The 26,549-nt window shown below is 34.1% G+C and overlaps 1 protein-coding gene across 7 annotated transcripts in view; it reads left to right on the top strand.

The window, feature by feature from the left end:
- Nucleotides 1–11,969: 11,969 nt before the first annotated feature.
- The window catches only part of LOC145268196 (eukaryotic translation initiation factor 5-like), a gene marked incomplete at its 3' end in the record, with an annotated part of 42,432 nt that continues 27,852 nt past the window's right edge, over nt 11,970–26,549 (top strand). Inside the window, 3 exon segments of one of the 7 annotated variants that reach the window (XM_080123448.1) lie at nt 11,970–12,123; nt 14,152–14,702; nt 20,125–20,353. In XM_080123448.1, the coding sequence (XP_079979574.1) occupies nt 20,279–20,353 (75 nt within the window). 7 annotated transcript variants of the gene reach the window in all.

Here is a 26,549-nt window from a genome sequence, read left to right on the forward strand (position 1 = left end):
TGAGCAGGAAGCTGCTGGAGTGAGCTGGAAGTGCTGGAAACTGGAAGTGAAGTTTGTTGCTGGTGGGTCTCGGGGGCAAGCAGTAGTGAATCACATTAGTGAAAAAACTTATTAGCCCTGATAAGGGCTGTTTGAACTGCTGCTGAGATGGCTGGTGTCGCTGTGAATCCTGCAGCTGGTGTGTTCGGTTGATGTGACTGGTAGCGTCAACATTGCCATTTCGGGAGCCTCCTCCTACTCCCCTGGCTAGGTCTGGTGCCCGGCTGAAACTGACGATATTTATTTGCTTCCCCCACTCAGCAAATTAGGCACAAGGCCGTTTTTTAACATGGAGAGTGAAGGGGAGGGGAACCAGTTCCCTCAAGAGCGAACTGGATAGTGACAATTGGCATGAAGGGTTTCCCCTACATTGACCAAAACTGATTGCTCAAGAACAATGATCTTATATGTGGGATTGCCCCTACATATGGTCTTTGATTGCAGTATCTGTTCCAGCAGATACTACATGTTGCAAACTAAACATGGCTTACACTTCTAGAGGTTATGCGCCCAGTGTGCGTCTTTATTTCGATGGATCCGAATCAAAATTCGAATTGTGGCAAGTTAAATTTCTAGGAAATCTATGAATCCAAAAGCTACACAAAGTACTTCAAACACAACCTGAAAACAGAAACGACCCCGACTTCATTGAAAAGAACGCAACTGTCTTTGTGGAATTAATACAGTGTTTAGATGACCGAAGTCTATCACTGGTAATGAGAGAAGCCCTGGACGATGGCTGCAAAGCATTGAACATATTGAGAGAGCATTATTTATTGAAAGGAAAACCCAAAATTATTTCTTTATACACTAAACTGACCTCTCTAAAACGAATGGAAGCCGAAACTATTACTGATTATATTATAAGAGCCAAAATGACTGCAAATTCTTTAAAAATGTGGTGAAGTTATAAGTGACAGTCTGTTAATTTCCATGGTCCTTAAGAGATTACCGAGTGATTTCAAGCCATTTACAACCGTGATAACCCAGAAAGAAAAACCCATGACTTTTAGCCAATTCAATGTAGCACTCAGAAGTTACGAAGAAACTGAAAAAATGATCACAGAACAAAACGAATCCACAAATATCATGAAATTTAAAAAAACACACATGAAAACACCAAAATTAAATTATACCCATGCCAGGAATAAAAACTGCAACTTTGCCAAAAACAATTTTTCTCCTAAGAAAAGTACAAAAATTATTTGCTATAATTGTGGACGACCTAATCACAAGAGTTTCCAATGTAGATACAGGACTCAAAATGGCGACTCCATTAAAAATGTAGAGAGCTCTGTTAGCGAACATACATTTTTATTTTTGTATACATTTAATGCTTCAACAAACAATAATAATTTTCTTGTCAATTGTGGGGCCACGGCACAAAGGAATCTGATTTTATCAATTTTGACCCCAACTTTAAGCCACAAAATCAGTTTGTAGAACTAGCTGATGGGAGTCGAGTAAATGATCTCGCTTTTAAAAGAGGCAATGCAAAAATCTCGCTAAAGAACAATAAAGGTGAACTATGTTTCTGTATTTTAGAAAACGCTCTTCTAATCCCAAAATTTAAACAAAATATATTTTCTGTACAAGCTGCCACAAAACAAGGTGCAAATATAAATTTTAGCCCCAATAAATCAAAACTGGTATACCCGAATGGAACTGTATTCGACATTAAAGAAAATGGAAGACTATATTATTTAAATAGCGTAGTCCCATCAAAAACCGACTGCCATAATCTACAGGCATGGCATAAAATTCTTGGACACTGCAATATTCCTGGTATCAAAAAGTTGCCGACTGTAGTTGATGGAATGAAAATACAAACATAAAAAAACTTCAACTGCGACGTCTGTACGCAAGGGAAAATGACAAACTATCAAAGCAAGATAAAAAGGCCAAAAAAATCCTATCAATGGTGCATTGTGACTTGAATGGTCCCGTGTAACCGATGGCCAGAGAACATTATAGATATGTGTTGAATTTCGTAGATGACCATTCAGGTTTAATAATGGTTTACTTTTTAAAGAACAAATCTGATACCCTGCTAGCAACTAAAAAATATTTAGCCGACATGGCTCCCTACGGTGAAGTCAAGTGTATTCGCTCTGACAACGGTACGGAATTCACCAATAAAGACTTTTAACTTTTACTAATTAACCATCATATCAGGCATGAAACATCAGCTCCTAGATTGCCACACCAAAACGGGACTGCTGAACGTGCGTGGCGGACACTTTTCGAAATGGCAAAATGCCTACTCATTGAATCCAAACTCCCTAAAAACCTCTGGACGTACGCACTTATGGCAGTAGCCTATATACACAACAGGTGCTTTAACAAAACACTATCTAAAACTTCATATAAATCTTTCCGTGGTAAAAAAACAAATTTAAGCAGAACGCATATATTTGGTTCAACTTGCTTCGCATATATAGATAAAAAGAGTAAATTGAATATTAAAGCCAACAGAGGTATATTTCTTGGATACGATAAAAACAGTCCAGCCAATTTAGTATTTTTTCCAGAAAAAAATCAAATAAAAAGAATCCGATGTGTGAAATTCACAGACACGTTTAATTTTACAGACAAAAACCCGTCATATGAAGAAGATGTAATTATATTGCCTCGAATAATTAAAATAAACAAAGACAATAAAAATGACGGAGACAAGAGTGTCCATGATGATGATAAAGTCGAAAGATATCCCAAAACAAATAGAAGGCGACCCGATTTTTTTGTGGTCGACAATATAAAAGATTATCAAATCGACTATTGCTATTCAATGGAAAATGTGCCAAAAAGCTTTAACGAAGTAATTAATTCAGAACATTGTGATGAATGGAAAATTGCTATGAAAAAAGAAATAGATGCCTTAACTGAAAATGATACCTATACGGTAGTGCCTCTCCCAAAAGATAAAAATATTATTTCTACAAGATGGGTCAAGACTACAGCATCAGGTGTAGAGCAGTACAAAGCTAGATTTGTTGCTAAAGGGTACTCTCAGATTTACGGTATAGAATATTTTTCTACGTTTTCACAACCACAAACCTAACGACAATCAGAATTTTAATGCAAATCGCATCACAATATGACCTAAACATCCATCAGATGGACGTAAAAAATGCTTATTTGAATGCCCCAATAGACTGTGAAATTTATATTACCCCTCCAGAGGGATTTATAATGAAAAATAAAAATAGTGTGTGGCGACTTAACAAGTCATTATATGGTCTAAAGCAAAGTGCTCAGTGTTGGAATACAGTATTTCATGATTATATTATTAAACAACAATTTACACAATGCGCTGTAGACCCCTGTTTATATACCCAACACAAAGACGATAAACTACTGATTTTGGTTTTGTGGGTCGATGATATTTTAATCGCATCAAATTGTGACATAATGTTAACCGATGTTAAGAAAAAATTAAGTAAAAGATTCAAAATGACCGATCTTGGCAAAATATCCTGGTTTCAGGGAATAGAATTTACTCAAAGCAAAGGACTTGTTACGATGAATCAATCGAGATACATCGACAAAATACTATTAAAATTTGGAATGGGAGAGTGCAAGAAATGCTCTACACTGGTCGAAAATGATATTAATAAAAATATACACTCAGAATCCGAAATAATAAATGACACACAATATCGCCAAATTATAGGTAGTCTTATATATTTAATGACTGCAACCAGGCCCGACATATGGTATACAGTAACAAAACTGTCACAAAAATTAACACGACCGACAATGAAGGATTTAAACAGAGCTAAACAAGTCCTGCGTTATTTAAAAGGAACTAAAGAACAGAAGTTAGTATTTAGAAAATAAAGAAATTCCTAAAATTAGAAGGTTTTTCGGATTCAGACTGGGGAAATGACGAAGATCGCAAGAGTATATCTGGATATTGCTTCAGACTCTCAGAAAATGGGCCTATTATTTCATGGAAATCTAAAAAGCAACAGATTGTATCTCTCTACGTGTGAAGCAGAATTTATAGTGATCACACACATGACCCAGGAAGCACTCTACCTTAAAAATATCCTAAAGTCTATTTTAGAGCCAGAATTAACTAAAAGCCCCGTAGTAATTAATTGTGATAATCAAGCCAGTATAGTCTTAGCACAGAACACGATAATCAACCAAAGATCTAAGCATATAGATATAAAATACCATTTCATAAAAAACGAGGTGAAAAAGGAATCCATTATTTTGAATTACATATCATCAGAACAAAATATCGCTGATGTATTGACGAAACCCACAACAAGAATAAAGTTACAGCGTTTTTTCTCAAAACTTGTTGGGGGATTCGACTGAATAATTTTTTTTTCACGGCCCTGTATGTATATAGATTTCTATATATCAAAAAAAAAAAAAAAAAATAGTCCTGGACAAGACATTAAACTGTATCCGTTTCATTTGTATTAACACTTTAACCTACTAATGCGTAACTAATACTTTTGCTTAGAAAAAAAAAAAAAAAGTCACTTAAAAAAAAGAAGAAAAAAACTCTTTGTAATTTTCCTTTTCAACAAAATACTTTTTGCATGCTTATTTTAAAGCGCGCAGAAATTACAATTGACATTTATTTTTTTGTGCACATTAGTTTTCTTTCTTATTTTTCAAAAATGTCCTATCTTTTTTTGAATTGTTTTCATTAACAAAAAAAAACTCTTTAAACGGGTATATATTGCATGTATATTTATTTATATGTATGCGTTTTTCTTTTCTTTTCTTTTTTTTTTACAAAATTGCATAATCAAATTTAAGAAATGGCTTCTCTTTCACATACCCATCCCGTTTTGACATTTGAACACAATTAAAAATGGCATCTTTTTACATGCTGAAATCCTAAGATCCAAATGATTTCTAATATTTGTTATGTATAATTGAATATAAAAATATATATTTATTTTTGAGCAGAACGAACACAAGGGACTTCCCCATTATAAAAAATAGGGAGGATGTCGCAATATTTTGGACTTGTAATGAGGTAGCTATTTATTTGGTGCCCACCACACCAAAATGTGGCACAAGACCGGAAATAGGCAAGCTCCCCTAAAGGAAGGGCACTCTTGCCTCATCAAAAATTGCCTGGGGCTCCCCCGTCGGCATTCCCCGGTAGGGGCGCCTCAGGCGACAAGTAATTAACTTGCCCCACCGGAAAGCTCGGTGGCAAGGCCTGGGAGGGTGGACCTCCTAGGTAGTACCCAGGCGGCATACCTCAGTCCAAAAGGTGCTGGGCCGGTTCCCGGCCCCTCACCTATTGGGCTGAGTGTCAAATGATGAATCCTTGACGAGTACTACTACCCAGTCTCCCTGCAGTCGAAGCCGCTAGGAGACATCCCATCACAATGGACTTGTAATGGGGTATGATCCCACACAGTCGGACGATTCTATTTATAAACGATGCTGCTAGGAACTGACGAATCGAATTAATTCATGTTCTGCTACCAACCAATCAGAAACCAGAATTGCTTCATAAATATTAAACCTTTTCTGGAGCAATTTCACATGTTTTTTTTTTCTGTCTCGACACGGTAAGAATATTTTGCTCTGTGGAACTGTCTACTGCAAACAAGTCACCTCTCAAAACTTGTTTAGAACAACGAACCATCATAAACTGTTCTGTCTACTGCAAACCAGTCACCTCTCAAGACTTGTTTAAAACAACGAACCATCTGAAACTTTTATGAAACTAAACATGGCTGACACTTCTAGACTACACTTTGAGATTCATGCCCAGCCCCCGCAGGGACCGGTTATTTATTTGCTTCCCCACTTAGCAAATTAGGCACAAGGCCGTTTTTAATGTGGAGAGTGAAGAGAGGGGGACCAGTTACCCCAAGAGGGAACTGGATAGTGACAATTGGTATGAAGGGTTTCCTCTACAGTGACCAATAACTGATTGCTCAAGAGCAATGGTCTTATATGTGGGATTGCCCCTACATATGGTCTTTGAGATTCGTGCCCAGTCCCCGCAGAAACCGGGCAAAATTGACTGGATTTATTTGCTTCCCCACTGAGCAAATTAGGCACAAGGCCGTTTTTTAATGCGGAGAGATTGGGGAAATGGGGACCAGCTCCCCCGGGGAACAGGAGAGCTGGATAGTGACAATTTGTATGAAGGGTTTCCTCTACATTGACCAATAACTGATTGCTACAAGAGCAATGGTCTTATATTTGGGGTTGGTTTTTATTTGCTCGTCCACCAAGCAAATTAGGCACAAAGCCGATTTTTAATGTGAGGAGTGACGGGGAAATGGGGACCAACTCCCCGGGGAGTAGGGGAGCTGGATAGTGACAATTGGTATGAAGGGTTGCCCCTACATTGGCCAAGGTCATATGTGGGGTTACCCCCACATATGGTCTTTGAGATTCATGCCCAGTCCCCGCAGGGACCGGGCAAAACTGACTGGATTTATTTGCTTTCCCACCCAGCAAATTAGGCACAAGGTCGATATTTAATGTGAGGAGTGACGGGGAAATGAAGACCAATTCCCTGGGGGTAGGGAAGCTGGATAGTGCCAATTGGTATGAAGGGTCTCCCCTACATTGACCAAGTTCTTATATGTGGGGTTACCCCCACATATGGTCTTTGAGATTCATGCCCAGCCCAATTCTAGAACAAAATTTATGCAATCAAAAGTAGATTGTGAGTTTGTTGATTCCATTTAAATTAATTTCGTCTAAAAGGTAAAAAGTCAATTGCCTGTTTTATTGGCGTTTTGTTGATGTATTTGAATTCCGACGTATGTAGTGAAATCGATGATGAAAAGAGAAAGGGAAGGTGAATGAATTTACTGAATCCGGATATTGTTCATATGTTAGCTTGCGTTAGCCAATCACGTCCTTTGTTTAAGGTAAAGGAAGATGAAGAGAACAGCAGGGGGGGGGCGAAGAAAGCAGTTAAAAATGGAGGCGGTGATTTTGAAACTGCGACAAACATAGCCAGGAAAAATGAATCATACTTTTATTGTTAACATGAGCAAGAAAATAATAAATGGATTAAAAGTTCGATGTTGGTGATAATTATGAACTGGTTTCCATGTGAAGGGAGTGGGGGAATCACTTGGCAGTCAATTCACAAGAACATAGAGAACAAAGACGTTTGTATGGAAAAATATTTATAATTTTATTAGCCGTCATATACAGGATGTGAGTCAGAAAAAGTCTCTACTTAGGAAAATTCTCTAAGTTTTTTGTGGGCTGTGTCACCAAGTGACAAAGTCTCTTCACCAAAAACGATTCTTGAGACGAGACTCTCTCTCAATTGAATACCCCAATTGAGAGAATCCGGTCAGAATCTGCCAGTCCAAAAAAAAATGCTCCTAAATATATAATGTTATCAATCCGGATATAGATCTGATCAGGCTACTAGTTAGTTTTCGACCAATCAGTGGAGTGGCCAGATCCAAGTCCGGCCATCAGCATATTTCTCCTTGAAAGAATAGTCTCCAACCCAGGTGTAAACTTGACCAGGCCACTGGTTAGTTTTCAGCCAATCAGTGGAGTTGCCAGATCTGGGTCCTGCCGTCACCGTATTTCTCCTTGAAAGAACAGTCTCCAACGTGGATGTAGACCAGACCAGAACACTGGTTAGTTTTTAGCCAATCAGTGGAATGGCCAGATCTGGGTTCGGCAGTCAGCGTATTTCTCTCTGAAAAAAACATTAACTATCATAGCTAGTGAACAAAAAAAAAAAAATAAAGGAAAAAGGGGAATTTATTTATTCGTTTTATTTTTCATTTTTATCTGACCCTGTCACATTACCTCCCTTATTGATCTTTGTCATTTATAGAATATAAATTACGCAACAAAGAAGAGAAAAGTTTTTCGTGGACCGTGTCACCAAGTGACAAAGTTTCTCCTCTCATTAAAAACAGTGTCTCTTTGCCAAAAATCTCTTGAACGGGTATTTTGAGACGAGACTCTCTCCCAATTGGGGGCCCTGAGTGAGAGAATCTGGTCAGAATCTGCCTATCCATAAAAAATACTTCTAAATATATAATGTTACTAACCCGGATGTAGACCTGACCAGGCCACTGGTTAGTTTTCAGCCAATCAGTGGAGTTGCCAGATCTGGGTCCTGCCGTCACCATATTTCTCCTTGAAAGAACAGTCTCCAACCCGGATGTAGACCTGACCAGGACACTGGTTAGTTTTTAGCCAATCAGTGGAATGGCCAGATCCAGGTCCGGCAGTCAGCGTATTTCTCTCTGAAAAAACATTAACTATCATAGCTAGTGTACAGAAAAAATAAATAAATAAAGGAAAAGGAGAATTTATTTATTCATTTTATTTTTCATTCTTATCTGACCCTATCACATAATGTGGAAATGTTTTTAAAAGGAAGAGTCCTGGCAATAACGCAACGTTTGTAACTGGTGTATATAGTCTGGGACTATATATATTTTTTTGAAACAGTCTGATAAAGTTTAGATTAAAATGTGCAATAAAAAGCAAGAGAGGGAAATCTTTCTCTAACTGAGGCGGAATGTCATTTTTGCAGAATACATGTATCTTTGTTTTTTTTTTTAGGTAAAGGAAAATAAAGTTTGTTATTTTAATCAGTTCCATGAATATACATGCAATACATGAATATACATGCAATATATGCAATACAAAGTTATATATTTTCTTTTGGTAATTAATCCATAATGAGTTCCAGGTGCAAGGTGAGCAAAATCATATTAATAGTTTTAACATTGGGAGACAGAGCAAGTGTCATGTGCTTGTTAACACTTCAAGGGAAATCTGACTCAACTAATTGGGTTTCATGCGCAGTGCGTTTTTTATAGGTGCAGACCGGCTCCAGTGAAAACAGAAAAAATATTTTGAAATTTGCTTTCTCTGAATGCTGATTGGATGAAAAGTTAAGTTCTCTGTTATGTGAGGTGCTTTCAACTATGTTGGTGTGAAAAGACAGAACTTTAGTTCTTATGCCGTAGAATTTGCATGGGTATATATAACAGATGTACGTGCAAATGCACTTTTAATGTTTGTGGCGAGTCGCTACACCTCTTATAGTGATAATTTTAAAGGATTTCTTGATGGTGAAAAGCTACTGCATCTTTACCTTGATTTTCTTGAATTAAAACAAAAAACTACTTGATCAAATTACGAGAATTTTGGAATATTTCATCTTCATTCTATGACTAAGACGTACATCATACTTTTCTGTATTTTCTTTCCTTTTAATTGCCTCAATAAGTGCCAATCTGAATAAACATCTAAAAAAAATACTACAAAACTGCTTGCGAAGTCTGTGTTAATAAAATTTGAACTTCTGCATTATGCGGACGGCAGCGATTGTTTGGGGGGGGGATAATTCCAATTTCTTCTTGGTCAAATAACACAGCAAATAAGTAACGAACAAGACTTATTTTTCTGAAAAGAAAAGTATTTGGAAACCAAAACATTTATTGTATAAATATGTATCAATATATAATTGTAAATGTCTCTGCGCAAGAAAATATAGTTTCAATAAAACAATTTTGGGTGCTTCTACACTATTAGGACGAAATTTTGTAGTCAATAAACGGAGCTTTCAGATTTAAAAAAATGGTTTCTATTGATTTTTTTGTCAATTCTAATATAAATTACAATGGTAGCTTCCAAATAAAGAAGTCGAAATTACCTGAACATTACTGAATTATTAAAAAAAAAACTTTAATCATGTTAGCAGGTGAAAAGTTGCGGCCATGTTGTTTAAATCAAAACGGAAAATTACCCCCATTTTGAACTCTCCTGTGGCTTACGATCGTTTTCAGCAAATTCTGTTTTTTATTTTCTTTAATAAATAATTTTCTACTTTATCGATTTTCGTAATTTTTAGATATAATCATCTTAAAAATACGAGGAATACGTAGATGTAAAATTCCCTATTTCCGAAATTTTGTCCTAATTGTGTAGAAGCGTCCAATTGTGTAATGAAAGCAACATTGAAATTTTCTAAAGTAAAATTGTTTGTTTTGTTCTTTTTTTTTTTTATAAATAATTTAAATGAAACATTTTTCGGATTAAAGCAACTTTGAAGGGTCAATCTCACAAACTCAATACTCCTTGGCTGAGACAAAAATAATTCCACAATTACAAAACCATACCTTTAAACTCCAATTTTATTCAGTTATAACATCAAAGAAAGGTTATTGGTCCTGGTACAGTTCTTGCAAAACGGTGGCCTTTAATAGGCATAAATTGAGTTCCATGGAACCCTAATTAAATTGAGAAAAGTTCAAACATTTAGGTGATATAAATATGATTAAAATGTTCAAATGATGCCATCCTCTAATTGGGATATCTTCGGCACAATATAAAGGTGTCTCTGCTTGTAGAGATTTCAAGTCCTTTTTCCCCAAACATTTAGGTGATTTAAACATGAAATTGTTGCGGCTCCATTCTCGATATGGCATTCTTCTGGGAGCTGAATTTTGGTGAGTCTCGGTCTTGCCGGAGGTTTACATAGACTAAAAGACAAAATGAATGCTTACAAAAAAGGCGCCAAGTAATTATCTTGGCCCATACAAATTAACCAATCACAGGCTGGCTACAAGAAATGTGCACAGGCGGCTTAAAACATTAAAATGGCATTGTAACTGGAATTTCTCACAAAGCATTTTTCCGAATTATAAACCAATATTGGATTTTTTTCGAAACATTTTTTGAATTGAAGTAAAATTATCTCCTGTTCCTTGACCCAGAACAACACCTGGTGACAGTTTAGTGAAACGCACCAAAAAAGATGGCCGCCGTCCGCATACTGCAGTAATGCCATGAAATCAATATAACTAAAAAAAATAATTTATCGAACTTGAATCAAGAATTCAATATTTTCACTAAAAAAATTATGATTGCAAAAAATATTGGTACTTGTACAGTTTTAATAAAGACATTAAAAAATGAAAATATCGAAAAAGAGGTTATATTGTACGTATCCGTTTTAGATACTTAATTTAATCGAGTATTTTTTTTTTTTACAGCGGAAAAACACGCTTTTATGAGAGCGCGTTGAAGTCAGCCACCTTGGAATCTTTTGAATACGCCACGGAGAGATAGCTCTAGTTAAAGCGCCGACACTCCCTCCCCATCTCTTCCTAAAAATCGAACCTTTTGCGCGGTATCATAACAAATAGTTTTTTCGCTGTAAAAAAAAAAAAAGAAACTACATGATGAAATTAAGTGAAATTTTTTTTTTCAGAGGACTTCATTCCATAACGAATACGTACAATATAACCCTTTTTCGATATTTTCATTTTTTTAATGTCTTGATTAAACTGTACAAGTACCAAACTATTTAATACGATTTTAATAAGTTTCTTTGCGCCATATTTTTTTTTTTTTATCTCCAAAATCTATTTTAAGAAAATAAAAATAAATTTTTGCGTATATTGAAAAATTAAATTTCCTTTTTTATCATATTATTCAGAATTTCAAATTATTCAAACTTCCCTTTTTATCACAAAATTAAATAAGCTAAACGAAATTATTAGTGTGTTTATTTTTTAAAATCAGCGCGCAATTTGTATTTACATTTAACTATTTTTTTTGTGTTTTTTTAACGTAACTCACTTTTTTTTTAGTAAAGGAAAATAGTTTTTTAAAAGTTTAGTATCTTAAGATTTTAGTTAACTAATTATCTTTGAAATAGTTTTAGAAAACAGATTTTTCCAGACTCAAACTTGAATCAATTTTTTTAATCGCCATGACAACATTCTCCACTGTAATTGCACAAATAAAAACGAAAATATACATTTTTTTGTTTTAACGATTTATTTTGGGTTTTTATCTTTCAAATACATTAAAAATTTAAACGTAAACTAAAAAAAATAACTATGATGGGCCTCTTTTACAAACTTTAGTCGTATAGTTGAAAGTATATGTTCTTTTACAATTAAATTATTACGGAAAGGTCATGCTGTGTCACGAGACTTTATGGATATCTCGCGCGCACACGAGAGTTAGTGCTTCCGTCACTTTACTAATTGCTACCCTCTCCTTTTCTCATACTCCTACCATCACCAAATCTAAGACCAGGATTTTTCGACAAAGTGAGTAGTCGTTGCCTTGTCTGTAAGTAAATATTTTTCTACCCCTTCTTACACACACACATTTTTTTTTTTCTTAAATCTTTCCTAATAAGTTATAACTGCGTATCATTTTCTTTTCACATCTATTGCCTACCATATTTTTCTTTCAGGCGCTGTTTTGTTAAGTAGAAACTGAATGCTTCATCTTGAAATCATCTCTTAGTATGGCCACTTTCTTTGAAAATTTCTCTTAAATGTAAATACTTGAATTCTTTTGGCTAGGAACTGTTCTGATACTACACTTCTTTTTCTGTCTTCGGCCAGTGGAGGAAAACTTCTAGAAAGAGGCAATTTTTGGGAGCTGGATTTTATCCACATTAAAAACTGATCTTGTGTTTAACTCTGCCCTCATGTGGAGGCAATTAAATAGAAACTATTAAATAAAATTAAATCACTTATAAGTTAACTCTCAAACTACTATTCCTGTTGTTTCATCTACATAAGTTTATTTTACAATGAATGTAACTATTCATAATCTAATATGCTAATTATATTTAAAAGATTTATGAAGACTAATGCTCAAATAACTTCGAATATTCTGGGTAAATTAATATACAATAAAATGTGATTTAGCAGAGAAGCCAACAAACGAGAAAAAGTTACCAAAGGCAAGTTTGACTTCTCTACTACTCCCTCCCCACCTAATATATACGTAATATGGTTTTATAGCTCTGAAATCGTCATGCATGTCTTACGGATAGGGGGGGGGGGTCAATTTGCCACGTACATACTCCCCTTTCTCTTTCTTTTTCGATGGAAAGAGGGTGGCAATTCAAATGCTTGTCATGTCTTGAAATTATATGTGGATTTAACTTCTAGTTACAAAAATGAAGAAAAAAGTAGGCAATGTTACTTGAAAGAGAAATTCCTCTTCTGCTTACCTGGATGAGTTGTTTTGCTTGTTTTAACTTATTTTAAGGCTTCTTTAATGATTGAAATAACCCTTAATGAAATAAAAATTTAAAAAAATATATACTTGAAATTAACATGGCAAATCGATCCCCTCCTCCCTAAATACTTAAAACAGTACCACCGAATACCTTAAATTTTTATACTTCTGCAGTTAACGAACCGTGCTGAAATGATTTAGAAATCGATTCTTAACATGGGCAGGGCACTTTAAATCTATACTTTCTAGTCAATAATTTAAACAAGATACCGTAAAATTTTTAAAATCCTATATCTATAACTTTGTCCGTAAACTACAAAATTATCTTAAATTAAGAATTCTGTAGATCATTATTGGTGGGGTATTTACTGTCCACCTTCGTTATTTATTCAGTTAATTATTTACCCCTTTGTCATTTAATTTGTAGATGTGTTTTGTACTGATAAAAATCTGTAATCACGACCTTTGCACGCACTTTTTCTCGAATTATTCTCCATGTGTTTTTTTAATATTCATTTAGTTACCCTCTAGCAGTATCAGAATTTTTGTAGGAATTTTTGGTATTATTATACAAACACCGTGACAGGGTTAGGGTTTAGGGTTAGGGTTAATTCGCTGTCACGGTGTTTGTATAAATTTACCGAATTTTTGACACCCCTAACACGAAACTGCGAATACAATATAAAAATCTCGTAATTTCTCTGTTAAAAGTGGGTTATTTATTTTCTTTATGGATTATACTTCCAAAATAAACTATTACAGTTGTTTTAAAAGTAATAGAAATATATATATATTTTTTTAAACAGTAATGAATTTTCCGAACTCAATATTTTTCAATTTTTAAACTTTAAAAATCTATCAAAATTTTTGTATTGATTCTATTTTTACGATATTTTCAGGGTCAATGTTAAACTGTACAAGTGTTAAAAATAATTAAAGTGATATATTTTAGACTTTGCTTTTTAGTATTAGAGTTAATAAAAAATTTTTTTTTTTTTTTTTTTAGTGAAATGCTCTTAATTCATTAAATTTTATGTCAGGGCCGTGATTATAGATTTTAACCTAATTCTTTTTTTTTTTTTTTTTTTTTTTTTTTTAATTTCTATTTTTATTGTTTTTCAGATTCTGATTAAGGGCTCGGATCTTTTTTTTTTTAATCCCACACCTATATAAAATCCTTCACGCGCCATTTTTGGAAGTATCGTGGTCATATCGTGAGAAAAAGAACCTTAACTGGACAAGTAGTATCCCCATTTTTATCGCTTACTAACATTCATTCAAGTTCTCTCTTTCCCCCCACCACTTCATTCCCTTTGAGGTAGACGGCGTCGACGTCTTTATAAATACCTTCTACAAAGACTTACAATTTTTCTTGTTAAAAATCCTTAAAGAACTTTACCACTAATATTTTCTCAATATATAGACACGGATAACCTCGATCTATAATATTATATATATATATATATATCTTTAGATATATATATAAGTTTATATACTCAGCGACCTATACTACGAGTAGTAGCTTGCACAAAAGAAGGAAGACGGCCATATTCTCGCGACCAGAACGAGGAACTTTGTTGTTCTCTTTTCAGCTGTTGCCAATCGAAAAAACTTATTCCTATTTCTTCAGTCCTTTCTGTTTGTCGGTTTTATGTCCTTATTGCATCAAGACAGTAAGTATAAATTTAATATTTAACTATAATCTTTTGCTGATGAGAACAAAAAATAGTCCGCTGTTTAAATTAATCACGTATTTTTTTTTTTTTTTTTTTTTTTTGACAATAGTCTATTCAATTTAAAACTTGATAATTATTTTTTAGTTTTATTAATTTCTCTGGAGTGCTTATTTATCATTTTTAACTTATTTTGCTAATTTCATTCGACCATAAATTTTGATTAGTCAGCTTTTGAAGAAAAAAGCATATGTGCGCAGATTATCAATTCCCACGTTAAGAATATACCATTAAAAAAAGATTATCGCGGTAATTATTTAAAATTGTCTCTATTCGACAGTAGTACAGTACTCTTTGAAATACATTAGTGTTTTTGTCATTTTAATTGATTAAAGATTAAACGCTAACCTACGTAGTATAAACTAAAACTATATTTATTTTAACTTATATGGGTAGTGCTCACCACTCACCAGTCACCACCTTGTAAAGAACGGGAAATATTAATATTTTCTTAGTAATGTTGAAATTTCCTACTCTTTACCATGACGGCCGAACGTGACGCCGGTGGTGATTCGAAACTAGTATCCGGGCTTATTTAGGCCTGCAAATAGTAATCTTAATTTTTACCGTAAAAAATTACAAAACATTAATTATGAAAATAAAATCGGAGAACTTTTACGACGTTCCCCACTGCCCCAGCGGCGAGCGCTTATAAAACGCTCCAACCTTCCCATGTTAAGAACGGCTTTCGAGGTTTGGAGGGTATTCCGAAAGCCGTTCTTAACATGGGGTGGTTGAGGGTATTTATACTATGCTGGTTCAGGTCGTAAAAAAATACCATAAAATCAATGTTGGTACTCCTTGGGCGTTGAGTTACATGGCGACCAGCAGAAAAAAATAATCATCGCTCCTTAGTCCCCCCCCCCCTCCGGCAGCGCTCACGCTCAACATTACTCGTTTTTCGAACCGTATAAACATTTTACATCAAAGAAAAACACAAAAACTTATCTAATTAGGTAGAAAAGTAACTTATCTTGACTTTGATAAGATTTATTTGTTTTGCTAAGGGAGCGACCATTATTTTTCTGCTGGTCGCCATGGAATTCAATGCCTAATGAGTACCTCAATGTTTTTTTTTTTTTTGTAAACTTCAAATGTAACAGGCAATATCTTCAATTTCTTTTTGATTTAACAAATCTGCTTTTTATGAAAAGTTTGTAAATATATTGCACATCGACACCCTGTAATAATGCTCTATACAAAAATAAATTGCAGAAGTTTTATACGACGGTACCATAAAAAATTAAGGTGTTATCATTAGGAAAATAAATATATCCTTTGACAATCCTCTGCAATTGTTCAGAATAAACTCACAGAAAATTCGTCTTAAAGCACATAGCAAACGCGATAGAAGTTGCTTCTAACAGATTTTGAGAAATGTTAATATAATGTTATAACATTAATGATTAAAAAAATTTTTTTTTTTTTTTTTTTTAGTTATCAAATTAACCAATTAAGTTATCCCCCACTCCACTTTTTTCTTTCAAAAGAATGTTGGACCGTATTCTTGACAATAGTCCAATCAACGCTTCTTAACTAGAGTAAGTGGCGATAATGAAAACTAAAATCTGTCCTTTCCTTCGCTAAACAACCTTACATCCGGTTGGTGGTTGGAATTTCAATATCGCGATTCGAACCCTAAATTCGGCTTTGCTTCAACGGCCGTCAAATTAATTCGGAAGTTAAGGTGATTTTTCTCGATAGACACCGCTCCAGTCTCTATTTTAATTTAATTTTTTTTTTTTTTACGAAAAACACCTTTTTGTGTCCATTTTGTAAAGACACATCTTCACGCAAAACCTCAGTCAGCTCGTTGTCAGTAAGAATTTTTTTCTTTTTAATTGGTTAATTCTAGCTTTATACCATTGAATAATATAATACAAACCAAATTAATTTATTTTGGTTTAATATAACCAAATATCTTAATATATATTGCTTGATCATTCAATTAATTCAATCAAATTGTTTGCAACACTGTTATTTTAATGACAATCATTTTTTTCAGTTTTAAGATGCCTATCAAGAAAACCACTTCGTGTAAAAGATGTTAAAAATGAAGATTCGGGTGGCCCCCACAATCTTAGTCAAATTTTCTGTTCTCCTCTGTACTTAGGGTGCGAGGTGTCCAGTTTTACTATACCGTCAATTGTAATTTTTTCTTAATGGACGCCGGCGATAAAGTGTCCATTTTGACACGATGCAGGAGAAGGTTTGATGTATATAAATATACAATAATTTGTCTTTTATTTAAATATCTTATCCTATTGAATGAACTTCATTTACAAGTCGTCCACGTAAATTATAGTTTACCATTGCGACCTGTTTTGTCTATTATCCATATGTTAAAGGAAATTTTTTTCAAGATCTGAATAAATCTAAGCAATATAACCATATTGTTCTGTTAAATTTTATTTTTTCCTACCTCGTAGTTTCTATTTTGGTTTAAAGATTGAATCGAACTTAAATCTAAACGTTTCCAATTAAGAAATTCTTGCTGTTTTCGTGAATCAGTGAAACTTTTCCAGTTCAATTTCTTTAGTATAAAATAAATTGTTAATTACGCATGTGTCTCCGTTGGATCTCCTTTTCTCGATAAGACTACGTTAAATTAAATTCTCATTCAGTTAGAGCCTCACCATTATATATTTAGTGTCAGATTTTTTTTTTTTTATTATTATTATTTTAAGAAAGTGAATTTAGAGGTGTTTTTTTTTTTTTTTTTTTTTTTTTTCCTTCAGTTTAGCCATATTTGCAATACAGATTATGTATATTCAAAGCTGTGTCCCACATGCATGGATCCTCAATCATTGTCTTGAAATGTATACTCCATAGCTTGCTTGACTAATTCTATTTTTAAATTAGTTCTATAATTCGATTCTTAAACAAAAGTTTAATCCTGAAGTTTTTTTTTAATGTAAAATTGATTGCAGACGTGTACGAGAGTGCTCATCCACTAAAAATGCGTGTTTTACAATTAACTTTTTCCGATGATTAACCTAGCTTTAGACTTAATCGTTAACCTGTACGGATAGGGTCCCGACTCGTTCTGAGTGTGGGGAAAAGCCGTCTGGCGTAAGCGGTGTCGAGGCAGAAAATTACCAAATTCTTGAGTTGTTAACAATGAGGCGAAAATTTTCTTACGAGAAAATATCTTACGAAAAGGGCGTCATTTGTCAAAAGTAAAAAGGAACAAAAATTATTGTTGGAGGTGCCCTTCAGTGAAGGCCCCTTCACATAAAACAAATTAAGGGGCCTCGGAATAATTTGGGGAGATGAAAGTCTGTGTCGTAACGAAAAGAAAATACAACCGAGGGCGCATAGAGGCTTTTTTTTTTTTTTTTTTTTTTTTTTTTTTTTTTTTTTAATTCTAATTATTTGAACTGTGAAAAAAAAAAAAAATCTGATTATTTGAACATTTCTTTAAGTTAACAACTCGGCACATTATTGAAGGTGTACAGTAATACAAACCCCAAGTTGTTTTTTTAAACGAAATTACATTTATTAAAATCCATTATTATAACTTTTTTTTTTTCCAGAAAGATAAAACCCTGAATTTGATCATATAGAAAGCAAAATATGTAAAAAAAATTTGTACTATTTTTAATTCAATTTTAAATGTTAAATTTTCCCTAAAAGTTAACAATTGGAATTTTTTGTTTTACCCAAACGTATTAAATAGTTAAAAAAAAAAAAAAGAAAAGTTTTTGAAAGAATTAATTTGTTTATTTCTTGTCTAAGATTTAGGGTGATTTTCTATTAGAATAGCAAAAATATTATAAGTACCTGGATTTCAAATAATTCCACTTATTCATATAGGCAACCAGTTACTTCGCGTCGATTCGATACAATGTTTACATTTATACTTGATAAAAAGCAAACTACCGAAGACCAAACTGGCCAAAAAAAAAAACTTATTTTTCAGTGACGAAAATTTCAATATGTTATTAACGCTGAGGCTGGCCAGTATCAGATAGGTGACCATTTTATTAACGCTGAGGCTGGCCAGTATCAGATGGGTGACCATTTGTATGAGTTTGGTTTTCAATGTGTGTGGGGGGGGGGGTTTAAAGCAGCTGAAAAAAAAATTATTTCAGCACGTTTAATCCACCATAGTCGAAATGCGGCAAACGTTTTCAAATGGGATTGAAAAAATATTAACACAATGGGCACAATATTTATCTTTTTTTTTTTTTTTTTTTTATCGATTCTTCAAAGCATTCCCTGTTTAATAATGGGCATGCATTATTCGGCTCGCTAAAAAAAATTAATTTATCAATGATTTTAAAATGGCTTTTTTTGTATAAACATTTTTAAAAAAATTTTTTGTTTTGCTTAACTTAAACTAATTTTACTTAACATATTCACTGAATTTCACACTTCAAAAACTCAAAAGCGGAATAATTAAACAATCGAATTTCTGATATTTAGACGTCAAAATAAGGTATGCAAACAATTTTTTTTTTTTAATCTATAATCTTGTCCCTTACAACAAGACAGTGTTTTTTGTTCAGTTTCAGATGATTATTTTAAGCATATTTGAAACCCCCTAAAAAAAAATATATATATATATATATATATATATCTCGTTTATGAAAAATAAGTACACTGTTATAAAGTTCATTCTTCTCTTAATCTCTGAAAACTTCGTATTGATTGGATAATTACCTGATTTTTGGTAGATTTTTAAAAGACGGTCCGTCAAAAAGTACATACCTGCCCCCACCCACCCCAGTTTTGGCGGTGCCAGCCGGTGCCTATAATAATATTAGAAAAAATCTTTAAAAAATTAATGGCTGTTAAGAAGGGAGTTGGTTCACTTTCTCATAACGTATTACTTCAGTGCTACCAGACTTACTGTCCAGTTCTTTATCGACGTGTTACGTGATTAGAACTTTAAAAGTCATTGAATTTATTTTTTGTCAATTTTTCTAACAGTAAGTCTGTAATCTATGATAATCGTCGGAAAAAACTTTAAGTTTTTAAAAAAAAAAAAAAAAAAAAAAACAGCACTCGCGTTCAGGTCCGCCACCGGCAATTGATTTTTTTTTTTTTTTTTTTTTTTTTTTTTTTTTTTTTTTTCATGGAACTTGTATCGTTATTCAATGCTTTTATAGCTGTCCCCATGGTGAACCACACCTGCTTAGCAATATGGTATTTATGTTGTAACTAGATACTGGATTTTACTAAATCAATGTTGTCCACCATGATGGGGACCTATCAGTAAAAGCACTTAATGAATATTCCAAAAGCTTCCATATTGATAGTCAATTTTGAAGTTTTTAGAATTTTGGAGAAATTAAACAAAAACTTAGTAAAGTGTTCTAACCATATGCTTTGATTTTTATTTTATTTGACATTTCAGAGTTGTCATTGTGCCCTCTGAGCACGAGAACTGAGAGTTCGGCCCGAAGTAAATTCGACCAAGGTTTTATGAATTTCTCCACGGTTTGGAGCCATTGGCGCTTTCCGGACAGTAGTATTCATCGTAAACACAAGTGTCACAAAAATCAATCAGAATGGCTTGCGTTAATGTCAACAGCAATGTTGCAGACCAGTTTTACCGATATAAGATGCCTCGTCTCATAGCCAAAGTAAGTCTTGTAAACTTAAGAGTTGAGTTCTTTTTTTTTTTTTTTTTTTTTTTGTCCAACTCTTATGAGTTGGAGAGATAGACCTTCATGACCAGTGTGTGTGTTACTAGTAGGCAGCCCGGTCATAAAATACGCTTAAATATATTTCAATTTATGCAGATTTTGTATTAGGGCAAATACTCCATTGATTATATTGTATCCAATATATATAGTAATGATTTCAAAAGTTAAAAAGAAAAAAGACTTTAGTGCCATCAGCTGGAATTAAAACCAAAACGGCCAACCTTCATCGTTACTGTCTGAGCTATCAACAAATGAATTAAAAAAAAAAAAAGGCTAAAAATAATTAGCGACTTCAAGCTAAAAATGTATATGTTCACATGCCCAGAAGTTAGTTGATTTTCTCCTGCCAATTGTTCAATTTTTACCCCTTAGCATTTATGTTTACAGAATAAAAGCCAAATCAGGTGTATTTTATATATCAAGTTTAAAGTCTGTAAACAAAATAGTCAGAAGTTTAGATACTTTGCATATGCCGACGTGTATATATATATATATATATATATATATATATAATAAAAAAGAAAATCAAATAGCATAAATAATATAACCTGTAAAAAAAAAAAAACGTATCCTGGGATTCTACAGTAGTCATGTTTGCCTTTTTTATTTATTTATTTTTTTTTCTTTCTTAGAGGGGAAATACTGTTTCATTTTATAACTAGAAAATTATACAAATCTTAATATTGGTTCACAGCTTGAAGCAGGGGTTCTCCTTCATTCCAGGTTTTACTGAGGTGCCTCAATTAATGTCACTTGTTTTCTAATTAATCAATTACTGAGTACATGTTTGAGTTCAGAACTGTTCTAATTCAATCCTGAGTAATGTCCGGTCTTGTTTCCTTGTATAAACTACTAGCGATGGGGTACCCGGCGTTGCCCGGGTTTGTAGGTGTGTGTGAAAAAAAAACAGGTGCCCGTGAAAAAAACGAAGCCTTGACGTGCAGTTGGAAATTAGTAAAGTGTGAAAAAAAAAAAAAACAGGTGCGCGTTTTTCATTGACGTGACGGCGATAGGTATTCAGCAGTTAGCATTTTGTGTGGGACAGTTTTTAATGAGGTCAATAAATCGGTTTGTTTGTTTTTAAAAACCCGCTCCCTGTTTATTAGGGGGAGCGTCTCGTCTCGTCTCAAAATGAAAGCTACCGTCTGATATGACGAAGTCGACATTGACTAAACGTTACTTAGCTCTCTAGAGACCACTGGCTTTCGGCCAGTAATTAGTCGAGTTTCGTTTTTTGTTTATACCGAAAACCGAATGTAACGCGTGCCGATGCTGGAAATGTCAAATAATTAACGTTTGAAAGTCAATAAAATTAAATAGACAAGCGAGCTCCGTGGTTAAGTGTGAGATATTACAATTTATAGATGATATAAAAAGTTTTAAGTTGTGAAGCGAGCGAGCGCTTCTCTGAAAGAAGCCTTTTGTGGACATCGAGGAAAAGCGTACATACATACATTTTCGCTTTTATATATATAGATTAAGGATATATAGATTGATTTTCAGTATAATTACTGTTTTGTTCTTGGTAGCGTTAAGAACCTTTTCATCTGGGTCAATTATGTCTATCTAGTTTTCCCTTTTAATTTTGATATTAATGGCTTTTCTTTACTGCTAGCATATTTATCAGATCTTCTGTGATAGGTAAAATTGACATAGATAAAGATGACAAAGCAAAAGCATACAACAGTGGTTTCCAAATCTTTTTTTTGCACCTGTCTATGAGTTTTAATAATATATAAAAATTTGTAAACATTCACAATTTGATTAATATATACATAAGGTCTATTTATTCCCTAATTTTCATACTGAAAACTTGTATTAATTCTTTCATTTCTATACATAGTATGATTTTAGCAAAATACATGCTCAAGAGGTAACCTCTTTGGCATATTACATTAGTGAAAATCTATTCTACCATTTGTATCCGTTCTTTTAATTTTGAAATTGTTGGGGGGGGGTAACATTGTTACTCACAATGAAAGTGATCATTATCCTTAGTATAGCAGGGGTGTTTCAAACGGAATTTCATGTCAACGCTGGGTATCCATGCTGGTATTATCATAACTAGTTTCCTGTATAATTATCAAGTCAAAGAACAGATTCAGGGGCTAAGAAATCACTTTTTCAACTGTTTCCAACGTAATAGATGTATGAAAACTAAAGCCGCTTTCAGGACTGCCAGCAACCATTGTAAGAAAGTAATAAAGAATGCAAGAGAGTTGTATGCTCAATCTGTTAAGTCCAAAGTAGCTGAGCAGCGGCTTGGTTCCCACCAGTTTTGGCAAATAGCAAACAGAATCCTGAACAGAAGCGTGTGCTCCATCCCAACTATTATCAATGGACCTGAGGTAATCTCGTCAGCATCAGACAAAGCCAAACTCTTTGTTAAGAACTTTGCAGCTAATTCTACCCTTTGCGATCAAGGCCGCCAACCCCCAATATTTCCTCCTGTATCAGAAAACACGCTATGTGATATACGTATATCTGTACGTGATGTTGCAAAGCTAATCAAAAACCTTGATTCGAGTAAAGCAACTGGCCCTGATGGTATTCCAATTATAGTACTCAAAAAACTTCAACCTGAACTAGCACCCATACTTACAAAACTGTTTAAACGTTGTCTTAAGGAGAATAGTTTCCCATCTCCCTGGAAAATTTCATCAGTATGCCCTGTATTTAAGAATTCAGGTGATCGCTCATCCCCCTCTCAGTACAGGCCAATAAGTCTCCTGTGCGTCATGAGTAAGTTGCTGGAATCTGTTAAATAGAAAAGTAATCACCCATCTCAACAAAAATAACCTTCTTAGTGACACTCAATATGGTTTCCATTCTGCTAGATCTACAGCAGATGTCCTTACAGTTATATCTCGTAGGATTAGCAAATCTCTCGACGGAGGCAACCTTTCTAGGGCAATTGCTCTTGACATATCTAAGGCCTTTGATAGGGTATGGCATAAAGGTTTACTTCATAAGATCTCTAGCTATGGTATTGCTGGAAATGTCTTAATTATTAAATCATTTCTTTCTGATAGGTTCATAAGAGTAGTAGTTGATGGGCAAAAATCAGAAGCTCACAGTATTAATGCCGGTGTTCCTCAGGGGTCCATCCTGGGCCCAACTCTTTTCCTGATCTACATTAATGATCTTCCAAATCACATCCTTACATCATTTGTAGACATCTATGCTGACGACACTACCATTTATGGTAGCACATCTAAGACAGTAAACGACCAAGTTCTCTCCAATTCTCTCTCCTCTGATCTTGAGCACGTAGTACAATGGGGTAAGGAGTGGCTGGTTACTTTTAATGCATCTAAAACCAAGCTTCTCTCTTTACATCATCAACATTCTGATCCACATCTGGCATCAATTGAAATGAATGGCTCTCGTCTTCAGGAGGCCTCAAGTTTTGACAAGCTTCTGGGCTTGACCATTACTCCTGATCTTAAATGGAACACGTACATCAAATCTGTTGCCAAGGCCGCTGGAAAAATGGTGGGATCTTTCTATCGATCCGGTAGATATCTCACTACTGATGCTATTCTCTATCTATATAAGAGCCAGGTACGTCCAAAGATGGAATACTGTTGCCACGTCTGGGCAGGAGCTGCTAGAAAGAACTTGTCCTGCCTTGATAGAGTTCAAAATAGACTTCGTAGCCTCGTAGGAGATGTCCTTTTCTCCTCCTTGCAACCTCTATCTCACAGAAGAGATGTTGCGAGTTTGTCTCTGATGTATCGTTATTTTCATGGAAAGTGTTCGTCTATGGTCCCCCCTCGCCAAACTTTCACAAGAAACACTCGTCTAGCTGTAAACACTATCACTAATTCCCCCCACTCTTTATCTGTGCCTAAACCTAAACGTAGATTCCATGAACAAAGCTTCTTTTTTAGAACTGCACGCCTGTGGAATTGTCTTCCGTTTTCCTGCTTTCCAGCTGACTACAATATGGTTGTGTTCAAGTCTAACGTAAATAAGTTCTTGATGAGCCGTTCCATATAAGTTATCAAATTTACCAAATTTTCATTACTAATGATTACTATATTGTCCAATTTCTACTGTACACTCTTTAACCCTTATCCTTGAGTGGCCTCTTGGCCTTGATAATGTGGTGATGCCTATGTAAAAAAAAAAAAAAAGTATAAAAATTTTGAGTAAGAATATAAATGTATATATCTTCTAATCCAACAAATTTTTTAAATATTTCCCCTTGTGCAATATGATCTGTACCAGTTCTATGTAAATTCATGAAAATGTAAAAATTTAATGCAACAAGCATTTACTTTTCTAAACAATGCTGAAAAACACCCAAAAAATTAAAGCAGGCTAAACTTCCCAAACTCAAAGATTTTTTTAAAAAGGAAAAAATTTGTATGTGAAAGTCTGTTTGGAGAATAGTCTCTACCAAATTCCTGTCAATTTTGGTGTACAGGGAGATTGAACCTGTGAACAAATTCAATTTAGTTTTAAGCCAGTAAAAAAAAAAAAAAGCTGCGAAGTAGTAAAAAATTTCTAAAAATTGGAACTTAGATGTAAGTTGATTTAGTGCTCATGTTTGCGTGCGCAAAGATACATTTTTAGGTTATTTTTTAACTTTTACATGCATATGGACGTGGCTAAGAGGATAAGACAGGTGAGCTATGTTTTGGTTTTGATACTAGCTGATGGTATCAAAGTCTTTTATTTCTTTTACTTTTGAAATCAATATATGTTGGGTATAATATAATCTATAAAATAAGCTCTATAATGGTAAATACGAAATTTGAATAAGTTAAAATATTTAATAGTTTGTATTTCCACGTCCATTTATTTGTAAAATGTGACGTTTGCCATCATCATTGTCTACAGCAGAAGTGTGTATGTCTTGTAAACAAACATTTTATTTAAAAAAAAAAAAAAAAAAAATGTCCAGGCGTTCAGTTGGATATTTGTTTTCGTCTGATTCCTACGTCCACTTATTTGTGAAATCTGTCAAAGTCCAGACGTTTTAGTACTGATCTGTTAAATTTTGTTTTCGTTTGACTCCTACATCCATTCCTTTGTAAAGTTGCACAAACTCTTCGAGTGACTCTCTCATACAAAGTGTGTGTGAGCACTTTTTCTTTTTTTTTTTTTTTTTTTCTACCTCATTGAATTGTACCCATCACCTTCATCCTGATCATTGGAGATATGACTTTTGGAACGCTCCTTCATGTGTGTGTGTACATGCGTATGTATGTGTGTATGCATGTTTATTCCATGTGTATGCAGGGTGGAGAGGGCTCCCATAAGCAACCCCTCTACGAGAAGCAAATCTAATTTTTAAAAAAAACATAAACCGGGAGACCAGTACCCGTATTAAGCTGGTCTGTAGTTTGACTTGTTGCTGGCTATCTTCTTGCTTGTTGCTGGATCAACATTTTGAACCGAGAGATTTAGCTGTCGTACAAAGGTAAAACTCTGTAAAATCTTTGTATAGATACTCCCTCAGGCATTTGTCTATAAAAATAGTCCTGTGGCAATGGAAAGCATGTAATAATTGATCTGCCATCATATGTACATGTGTATAAATGCATACATGTGTATGTCTTCAGTGTCATGTATGCTTGAGCGTGTAAATTTGCCAGTAAGACTGAAAAGACATTTTTGGGCTCGTGGACTTTAAGTGTCTGGGGACGTGGTACGCGTCTGACAAGACGTTGCAATCATCATATATATATATATATATATATATATATATATAAAATCTGATTCAAACTAGCTAGGCAGTGGCTTTTTTGCTATTGGCTTGAAGTATGTTCAGTTCTAGAGAGCTTTCTTACTCAAGGGTTTCTTTTCTCTCTGGAAATGGTTTAGTTTACTTCTAATAGTCCTGAGTTCCTACTGGGAATGCGGCTTTTCAAAATCAGTTGATCTTGGCAAGGAGGTAGATTTTGTTTGTGTGTATTCAATCTGCATCTTAACCATAAATGTTTTGAATACAATCTGAAATAAAAGGTACAAGGGTGCTTTTTGAAATGGGTTTTATTTGGGCTGGCAGAATGTGCTAATTACTGAGTTTTTTACAGCGGCTTTTAAAAATTTTTTTTTTTTTTTTTTCAAAATAGTAAGATTCTTTTAACTCTAACAAATTCTAATAAAATTGAAGTTGCAA

This window comes from Euprymna scolopes, chromosome 43 (assembly GCF_053919585.1).
Source record: "Euprymna scolopes isolate OS-2025 chromosome 43, ASM5391958v1, whole genome shotgun sequence".
Classification (NCBI taxonomy): Eukaryota; Metazoa; Mollusca; class Cephalopoda; order Sepiida; family Sepiolidae; genus Euprymna; species Euprymna scolopes.